This window comes from Schistosoma haematobium, chromosome 5 (assembly GCF_000699445.3).
Source record: "Schistosoma haematobium chromosome 5, whole genome shotgun sequence".
NCBI lineage: Eukaryota > Metazoa > Platyhelminthes > Trematoda > Strigeidida > Schistosomatidae > Schistosoma > Schistosoma haematobium.
The window spans coordinates 1,114,994-1,125,540 of record NC_067200.1 but is presented as its reverse complement, the minus strand read 5'-3'; the positions used below and the strand labels follow the sequence as shown (position 1 = coordinate 1,125,540).

Sequence of the window (10,547 nt, the reverse complement as noted above, 5' to 3'; positions counted from 1 at the left end):
CAAAGTGACATCAGTCATTACGTAAACAATCATCAATGTGATATGCAGTTCCATGAAACAATCTTCAATGTATTGAAATGATTAACAAAATAGAAAGCGTATTTCATAAATTACAAAATGAAAATAACAAAGTCAACCTGATGAAATCAATTGAGAAGCTGTTTGTGAGAACTATTGATAAACTCTCTTCCTTCTGTAGAACCATAGCCAAACACCACAGCCAGTGCACACAATAAGGAAAGAGATAACTAATGGTACAACGATGTACACGTATTGCAGTGATTTTGTTTCCCCAATGTCTTCAGTTGTATCTGTAGTCATGTTCTGAAATGAACGAAATAGCATAAAGATTACAAAATATCAAATATTTACCAAATGTGATTCAGTACTTAAACTAGTCTTCTTCAATTCATTTCTTAGATCAGTTTCATTAGTTTCTAGAGTTGTTGTATCTGTAGTCATGTTCTAAAATGAACGAAATAGTATAATGATTACAAAATGTCAAACATTTACCAAATCTGATTCAGTGCTTCCACTAGTCTGCTTCAAATCAGTTTCAGTAGTTGCTAGAGTTGTTGGTTCATTGGCAACGTTGACAGTCGAGCTCTTTGGAAGAAGGAAACAGTGGAATTACAATTGAATATCAAATATTTCATCATTCATGATACACCTTTGTCAGTATTGATGAAACAAGTGAATTCAACAATTAGTTACATAATTCACATTGGCACAATATGATCAATGAATAATATATATAATATATTTAGAATATGTGCTACTGATTTGACAGTCAATCTGATAAGTACACATTATCCTACAACTAACTGACAACTTATTCGTGTGACGAAATTTGTTTCCCGGTTGGTTCACTTTATCACAATGTACATGATTAAGAACAAAGCAATAACTGACGGTTTTATTGAAGCAATCCATCCAGAACACAAGTTTCTCAATAAAGTATCAGGAATATCTGTTTTGAAATTCAACGATGAGAGTTCATGAACTTTCACTTTCCAAACATGATGCGGAATTTATAATAGATTATGTTTCATCATTCAACTGATCTCATCGGCATTTTGTAACAATTCACACATACAGACGGTTTTATATTGGATATCGAGAATCACTACACATTCTATGATTAGAAGATTCAACGTTTTTTTAAGCATAAGTGTTAAATGACGCTTCTATTGATTGTCCAATGTCCAAGTGGAAACATAGCATCGTACTCATATCTGATTAAACGTCATCAACGTATACAATACTCTACTTATTTGCAACAAGAAAATGTTCATCTCAGTAAATAGATTTAGAATGTAGAATGTGGTAATATTGGAAACAATGTGTGAAGTCTATCAATTACTTACTTTAACCTTGCAACCATTTACTTTGAATTCATGAATACCCTTATCATTGCTCGTAATGCACATATTGACTGTTTCACACCAAATACACGTTGTATTCGATGTTGTTGCGTCTTGACATGCTTCATTCGAATTGTGTTTTGGACAATCTTCAGTGGAAAGAATAGGGTGATTGCACAACAAGTTATCAAACAAAAAATAACAATAAATATAACTATAACTCGATAATATAATGATGGTTTCAAAATTAGGCGACTATTTTATTCACTAGGAATTTGTCATCACCTCGCGCAATGGGAAATTCAGCACACATTCATTGACATTCACATTAAACGACTTGGCTTTGAATGGAAATACATCCATAATGGTTAACATTTTATTCAACGAATATTAAAGTAGATCTAAACATTACATTACGAAATGATTCTCTCAGTTGTCGAGCTGATATTTTCATGTCCTACCACATGATAAACTGAAAATTCTTTGTGATTACTCAATGTACATATTCATGAGAATGCCAACCCGTTCATGCTATGTGATTCACATTTCGGGACAACAACTCGGAACTGAATGAAACTAAGTTGAATGTTCAACGATGAGTATTGACGTGCGAATTTGGTAGATTTTGATGACTGTTTGCATTCAGAAATATATACACTATGCTATCATCTGATTCAGCAAAGCACACTGCATTTGATTTCTAAAAGATTTCGAGTTTCATCCATTGACATCAGTCTGATGATGAAAACGTGTCTTGTATACCACTTCAACATATGAAAACTGGTAAATAACATTGTAAACTCACTCACACTGACTATTTTGAAATCCGTGCAAGAAAGTCAGTTGTCCGCAGACAATAAATTTACTTATAATTGTGTTATTTCGATCGAAAAACAAAGAGATTTCAGTCAACCTATCGTTATGAAATGTTTGCAAACTATGTGATCACATTATACACTGTGTGCTGTCACCTAGCATGTCACATCAGTTGGATCATGAGCATTCATCAATAATAAATAAAACTTTATTCAAAGAATATTGAAATCGATCAGAACATTAGATTTTCGACTAATTTTCTCAGTCATGGTGATGTTATTTCAATACTCTAACACATAAAGAGCTGAAGAGTGTTTAAGATTTCTCACTATACATATCAGTGAGAAAGGAAACACTTACCTAACATAAAGATCTTCAGTATTTTTGATACTGTACAAGTATCAACTACCTATGGTATATCAAAATCTGAACACCTGACTTGTCTACACGTCCAATTTTACGGATGAACAAAAGGAATTATATTTTTTGAAAAGTAAGTGATTGTTTCGAAGTAAATTACAATTTCAAGAAATGTTTCCGCGAATCCAAGTCAATGCACAATCACATAACTGACATATATTATCTCATCTATCATTTTGTAACATTATGTACGCTTAAGTGAATTTTATCAACGTGAGGACGTGAAGGACATCCGTCCTCCATCATTTTAAATAATCAACAGAGAATTCACGTATAGAACAACGTCATTTGATACTAGAAGCTAAATTTCATTCAATTATTTACTGAAATTGCACATGAAATTTTCAATTTTGGAAACAAAATTGATGCAATCAACTGTGAAAATAGTCATTTTTGATACAATAAGGTTTAACATTACCCCCGAGGGCTTCATACTCAACTAACGTTCTACTTCGGATCCATTTTCCAGGAACATTTATTTCGGTTTTATTCAAACCTTTTGAAATAAATTTTACAGTGGAAAACAAGTGAGATTTTGTTTAACGAGCGGATGTTAAGAAATTAAAGCAACTTTTCTGAATATTCATGATGAAGATATTCATACATCATAGTTATATTACTCAGTGTACCAGGTTAGGTGTGTGTCGGCGGATGTGAATCGTGAAATTCAATGTTTACGGAGTTCAGCATATAATACAGAAACAACAGCAATACGATTTCCTCAAAACAACGACAATCGTTTTTGTGACACTAACAAGGATGACGGTTGTTCAAATGAAGACATAGATACTTGATTTAAATTCAGATAAATTCAGTGGTTCACCGTATTAATGACTTGATCAAAGGACGCGGTTTTTTCAGGACTAGTTTGCATCTTGATTTATAATCACAAATGATGCTGAAACTTCGCTTCAATATGTGGAAACACACCATCCACGTTGAATTTTTAATAAACAGTAGTGTTTGGACAATGTGTTTACCACAAGTATTCAGATTTTATTTCACACGTTTTTCATCAACACTTCAATGACACTTTGACCAATCTGTTTTCACACGAAACCACTGAATAATGTAGACTGTAAGAAAGATATATTGGATCACCATGACATAATTCAGCAAATTTCTGTATTGACGTGGTGATCAAAGGCTACACACAGAAGTTAATATTAGGCTAACACATGACTGCTTGTGTAGGCCAGTGTAAATCAGAATGTAAATAACGTTTATTACCTTCTCTGCACCAAACAGTGCCCAAAATAAACGACCGCTTTTCGGTTTCGCCAGTTACCTTAGGAATCTGAAAAGAAGTAACGGAAGTCTGAGTAAATATCAAAGTCAACCAATCACTGAAGGAATGTGTCGTCATTCACATCACTTTGCACAAAGGCAACTAGTTACACAGTAAGCATACTGATATTCTCAGTTTCTGCAGTAGTGTGACTCATCTAGTCTACGAGGATAATCTGACTCACTTCAGTTGTCAACTTCACTGAAATCCAGCGGACGATCTATCTATTATGCAATGATGCGCTACACTGTGAGATGAATATCTACGTCACTTGACGGAAGTGTGATTGTGAGCAACTGAATTGCTGCTGCACATGAATTTTTTGTCATATAAAGGAATTGTGGTAATGTGCTCACTTCCATTCATCACCATACATGCAACTCCTGAATACCTCGAAGGAATCAAAATGGATTCAGTTCAACACAAATGAAATCTTTCATCTCACCTGCTCTTTTCTAGTTACCACACATCTATTGTATTTCAAATTGGTGAAGTATTAAATGCAGACATTCGAACAAGTACACAATGAGAGACGATCAAAGTTTTAACAATTTATCTCACAGATTATTTGACAATGAAATTTTCAATTAGCTGAACTTCAGAAGACGTAATTAAGCTTGATGGAAAATGACTGTGTTGGAAAGTACTATATAATACACTGTTTGTCCTTAATCGGCCCAAATATGTCAGATTGTCACTTCCTATAATTCATTGTTTTAAAAAAAGTGCTGGAATAACGTGTGTCATTACGGAGTTATTAAAAGAGTCGTATAGTTTGTGTGCACGTTAAAAAATGTTGATATCCTTCTATCGTGTTGCATTCGACAGTGTTGATTTGCGCAATGTAAGATAACAATCCGAATTACATGAAAAAAACTAGATTACTATTCAATTGTGCAACTTACGTTCTTATAATAGATTGATATCTTCCCATTCGGATGTATCAGAGTAGTTATACTGTATGTAGGGACTGCAAGCAAAAGACTATTGTTATTTAGAATGTAAGGTATTATTGATAATCATGTCGTTGTTGGATGCGAATTTTTATGTGCCTACGTGAAAAGTGATCAGTTTTAGGCACGTATTTTCTTCGTTATCTCAAATGTTTTCTTCGGTAGAATTCGTTATAAATATAATCTAGTGAACACCGTGTAAATGAAACAAACATGCATCCTTCAATATAAATATCTGATAACTACTTTCCGAAGCTGTATTACAACCCCGTTTTCATATCGAAATAATAAATCATCGGGCTTCTAATTAAATCTGATAGTTGAATAGGTATTGAAATTTGCTCAACACTCTCTATAATTACTCCTGAAAAAATCGACCCTTAGTACACATGACATTAGCTATGGTTTGTTTGTTTACAAATAGAACATGGTTACTTCGTTATGCAACGCATTGCTTTGTCAGTGTTTGGTAACGATGGAAAATGAATAGCTTCAAATTATTCTACTTGATGAATTCTTAATTTGAATGAATAATTTTTATGAATGACCAAGTAATGAGTGACACTAATCTACTTATTTCGGAATACAGACTTCTGATCAAGCAGCATTGAAGGCTGTTGACGAAGATGAATCTCTACATTTGCTTTTTTATCAGTGAAATGAGTTTATGATCCAATTTATTCATACGGATTTATTTATTACACGTCAAATCTAGTATGATCCAGATTATGTCAACTGTCCTTCAGATCTCAATCAATGTGTTCAAACAATCGATGGATTCCACATGTAATTCCTACTTCCTAATTTTCTGAGATGATTACACATTATTACCGCTGTCAGTTTTTGAAAAGAATTCAGTGATGTGAAATGAACAGAAAATGTGTAAGCAAGTACTACGAATGATGGTGTAGGTGGTTAAATATTTCATGTGTAATCAAATAATCATTTTATGGATACATACTTTTATCATTAGCTTTTTGATAATAAGACTTTCTAACGGCTAATAATTCCCCTGAAATGATGAAAGTAAAAATATTTGTGTTTTTATGTATATATATAATGAATATTCATAGAGAATGAGTTTGGACGCGAGTTATCATCTTTATTTCAAGATTTAAGTAAACCGGTTCAATTAAATGGGAGTTGAAAGGAGACTCATAATTATTTCAACGATATGATGGATGTTTCAATCCAACCAACTGAGAAGAATATTCTACTTCCGAAATGTTGATTTTAAAAACTTTAGACAATCTAATAGACCGATAATATCTAAACGACAGTACACATATCAAATCATTTTCTGACATTGTGTTATTCCAATCGAGCAGTGTTCCCTCAATAAAACTAATTATTAGTCAGAAATTCTACTTCCATGTCAATAAATGCAATAACTGAACAAAATAAGTGAACTTCATTTCGATTTTCTAGTTGTTCCGGGTCGAATCAATTATGTTATACCAGTGCACTATTTAAGGTAATTTTTTATCACCTGTCATTATTAGTACTGGTGGATGTTTTAGATCCACACGAATAAAATAGTCAAAACTGTGGTGAATACACAGTGGTTCACAAATAGTGACTAAGAGACAGTAATTCTTTACGAAGTAAATAAAAAAAACATTCCGACATCATCAAATATAATTTGGTGGTCCATGTGATTTAATAATCCAAAATGATTTGTTAAACAACATGGTTTATTATTGTGCATCTGTCCAACTAAATTTGTTTGATTTATTATTTCTACCCAATCAACTTGCGTTTATTTCAAAGTGAATCATCTTTTTCACTTGACAGTAATGAATATGTGTTGTGAACACATTTTAGAGCATCAAATCATACAAGCAAATTAATCACTGCGTACTGGTCAGCCCTCATGAATTATTCAGAGGATGTATTGAATCATTTATGCAAAATCAAAATGAGAACTGAAAGACAAAAAATATTATCACCGGATATAAGAGGTACTCACGGTCATACGATACATAATTTTTCACATGAAAACTGCTTCTCGCATAACTGTAAATTGCTCCTAAGTACTCTTGATTGTACATAAAAATTCTCCCTGTGTTTATCCAATGAAAACATGAAATTTAATTGACAATCTGCGTAAAATGTGATCGATAAACGAACCCACTAATAATAAAGGGAAACGCCCACCACCACATCAACTCCCTTTGACCTTGTACGACTGTATCTTTTTGTTAACCAATCACAGTTTAATGTCCATTGTAAAACAATATTTGCTTATTGACTCATTTTTCCTATTCTCTGGCTACTGTTCGGTATGTTATTGTCTCTTTTTCCATGTATTAATAGACTGTACTGTTTCGTTTGCACACTAACGATGTTAATTTATGTTTTAGAAACAGATAAAGTTTATATAGCCAAATAGCTTACTTGTTCTGACTTTGACCAAACCAAGACTCTGTATTCGACGCTCTAGAGAATAGCTTAGAATTAAACCTGTAGGAAATTGCTCCCTACAAAGTTTCGAACAGTATCTCATCAAAGTTTCGTACATTGGGTACCTTTAGATGTCTGTGGAGAGTCGTAAAACTGATCATATTTCCGAATTGTCTCCTCATTATTCAGAAACCCATAGTGATGAACAGCTCGGAGGAAATACCTATCAAATGGATCCCTTGTTAGAGTTAGAATTAGCTAAAGTACGTTTAGCTCTGACAGAAAAGGAAATCGAGCTAGAACGGTTACGCCAAAAGGAAGAGAACATTATAATCAAGTTATGGCTGACAAGGCGATGACGTATGAGTGTACATCTGTCGTTGATGTTCCTCCTAGAAAAGACTGGGTAACAATGATGTCTAGAGCTTTAGACCTCCCAAAGAAAGAGATTATAAGATTTGATGGTAACCCTATGAACTATTGGAGCTTCATACGGAATTTTGAGGACTGTTTTGACGAGAGCATTGGGTTCCGATCTAGGTTAAACTATTTGATCCAGTACTGTGATGGTTAAAGCTAAAAACACTATTGTTCATTGCGCATTGTCTGAGCCAGAAGAAGGCTATCGTAAAGCACTAGAACTTCTCGAGGAAGCATTTGGTCAGAAATATATAGTAGCTCATGCATTTATTAATAAGATGCTGAACATCCCTGCCATTAAAGGGACCGATCCATATAATTTAAGAAGGTTGTCTCGTGAGATGCATATTTGTGAGCTAACACTCACGCAGATGAACTATGTATCTGATCTTAATTCCACAAAGACTATTGAATGCATGTTTTTAAAACTAACGTTACACCTGCAAAGAGAATGGGTTATAGTTGCGTGTAGAATTCTTAAGACAGGCAGAGAACCTTCACTCAAGGACCTTTGTGAAGGAGCAGTCGGACATTGCTAATTCTAGGTACGGCTTACTTGTCAACCGCGGTAGTAATAGTGGCTATAAAGATGTTGGTGTTTTAAAAATGAAATTTAGAACGGATAACAATGCAGCAAGAATATCTTATGCGAGTGCTAGTGATGGTAATTCTCTCTTACGCAGTTCATCTTGTTTGGAGTGCTCCAGTAATCATTCCTTAGATCAATGTCAAAAATTTAAAGACAAGAATGTTAGAGAAAGGAAGGAATTCGTTCTTAGACACAAGTTGTGTAATGTTTGCCTTTAGGCAAACCACGTAGCAAAATACTGTCGATCGCCGAGGTCGTGTGCTGTCGAAGGGTGTGGCTGGAAACACCATACCCTGTTATACCAGTTGCGGGAAGAACCAAGGAATACTAATATTGATGCACACATTAACACCCAGCTATGTACGGAGGAAAGTGTTGAGCGTGTACAGAAACAAGCAGCATTCACAATAGTGCCTGTACTGGTAAGAAATGGAGAAAAGGTAGCACAGACTTGTGCCTTCTTAGATAGTGGGTCGGATGCCTCACTCATTACAGAAGATCAAGCTAAAAGGTTGAATTTAGAAGGAGAGCCTAAGATGATTTCGTTGAAAACGTTGGATAACCATTCCACAATTCAGTGTAAAGAGGTTCAACTAGAGGTTTCCTCCTTAGACTCGTCTTCGTCATTTAGAATCCCAAACGTATGGACAGTCGAGAGATTACCTATGTTGCGCAGAACGGTACCAACGATGTCTCAAATGAAATCCTGGACGCATTTAAAAGACGTAAGTTTTCCTGGAGTAGAGGATGAGAATGACAAACTGTTGATAGGGTGCAATTCACCGAGTGTACACGAAATGAAAAAGATAAGAACCGGAAAGCCGAACGAACCATTTGCCGAGAAGACTCCGTTAGGTTGGACGCTGTTCGGTTCCTATAGGGAACCTTGTAAAAGCAATTGTGCACTCAACCACCTCTCAGCTAAAGAGGAATTAGAGGATAAGTTCGAACAGTTGTACTCGACTGAATTCAAAGATCCATTTAGTCGTACTATATCGATGTCTGTAGAAGACCGTATAGCACTCGGTGCTATATCAAATTCAGTACAAAGGTTAAACGGGCACTATCAAATAGCTCTACCTTGGAGGCACAAACACAAGTTACCTAATAACAGAGAATTAGCAGAACGTAGACTTAGCTGTTTGAAAGGTAGACTTATTCGGGATAAGAAGTTGTTCCAAGACTATGTAGACTCCATGACTCGGTATGTAGAACGAGATTACGCTGAAAAAGTAAACGATAACTACTCTGATGGGCGAATTCGGTATCTTACTCATCATCCAGTTTTCCACCCCAAGAAACCTAACAAGCTAAGAATAGTGTTCGATTGCGCAGCTCAGTATGCTGGAACGTCTTTAAATAAGAACCTTTATTCTGGGCCTGATTTAGTCAATAGCTTAGTAGACGTTTTCACCAGATTCTGGCAACGATCAGTTGGACTTACGGCGGACATTGAAGCCATGTTCCACCAAGTAATAGTCCCGCAGCCTGATCGAGATGTTCTTAGATATTTGTGGTGGCCAGGTGGAGGCTTAGAAAAGGAACCCGAGATATATAGAATGAAAGTTCATCTGTTCGGGGCAACTTCATCGCCATGTTGCGCCACCTTTGCTTTACAGAAAACGATTTCTGATAATCAAGATAAATTACCCAGGGCTGTTACGCAAGCAGCTAAAGAACAGTTTTATATGGATGATTTATTGGTAAGTGTGGATACCATAGAAGAAGCCAAACTGACATATTCGCACTTTAAAAGACTCCTAAGTTTGGAAGGATTTAACTAAACTAAATGGACTAGCAATGGCGTTGAAGTGCTGGAGTTCATTCCAGAACAAGACTGTGCTGAAGGAAGCATTATTGTCTGTGAATCCAAGTAAACGAACTCTGGGAATAGAGTGGAACGTTCTAACAGACGAGTTATGTTTCAAAGTTCACGAATTTCATGGAAACCCCACCAGAAGGAAAGTTTTATCGTATGTAGCATCTATCTTTGATCCAATTGGGTTTGTAGCCCCAATAATATTACCAGCTAAAGTGATCTTACAAGATACTTGTCGTCAGAAAGTAGACTGGGATGCCGAGTTACCCATAGATTGTCAAGCAAAGTGGAATAATTGGTGTAGACATCTAAAAGGGTTAGACCACTTAAGAATATCAAGATGTTTGAAATCAGGGTTTGAACCATCATCTGCGCAAATTCATTGTTTTGCCGACGCCTCCGAGCTTGCGTATGGTGTTGTTGCGTATATTCGTTATGAAAGTGTTTCTGGTCAGATCCATTGTTCATTCCTGCT

At 35.3% G+C, this 10,547-nt stretch overlaps 1 protein-coding gene across 1 annotated transcript; it reads right to left on the bottom strand.

Moving 5' to 3' along the window:
- On the bottom strand, positions 1 to 5,048 carry MS3_00000655 (uncharacterized protein). The gene is made up of 6 exons (XM_051208341.1): positions 4,794 to 5,048; positions 3,831 to 3,897; positions 1,368 to 1,513; positions 514 to 606; positions 373 to 465; positions 1 to 324 (listed from the first exon to the last, which is right to left on the bottom strand). The coding sequence occupies exons 3-6, from the start codon at positions 1,428 to 1,430 to the stop codon at positions 172 to 174; spliced, it is 402 nt and encodes a 133-aa protein (XP_051064632.1). The 5' UTR covers positions 1,431 to 1,513; positions 3,831 to 3,897; positions 4,794 to 5,048; the 3' UTR covers positions 1 to 171.
- Between the last annotated feature and the right edge of the window lie 5,499 nt (positions 5,049 to 10,547).

Coding starts and splice junctions, on each gene's coding strand:
- MS3_00000655 (XM_051208341.1), bottom strand. CDS start 1,430: ATGTGCATTACGAGCAATGATAAGGGTATTCATGAATTCAAAGTAAAT. Junction 607..1,367: donor TAAATGGTTGCAAGGTTAAA/GTAAGTAATTGA, acceptor CTTCTTCCAAAG/AGCTCGACTGTCAACGTTGC. Junction 325..372: donor TAAGTACTGAATCACATTTG/GTAAATATTTGA, acceptor CGTTCATTTCAG/AACATGACTACAGATACAAC.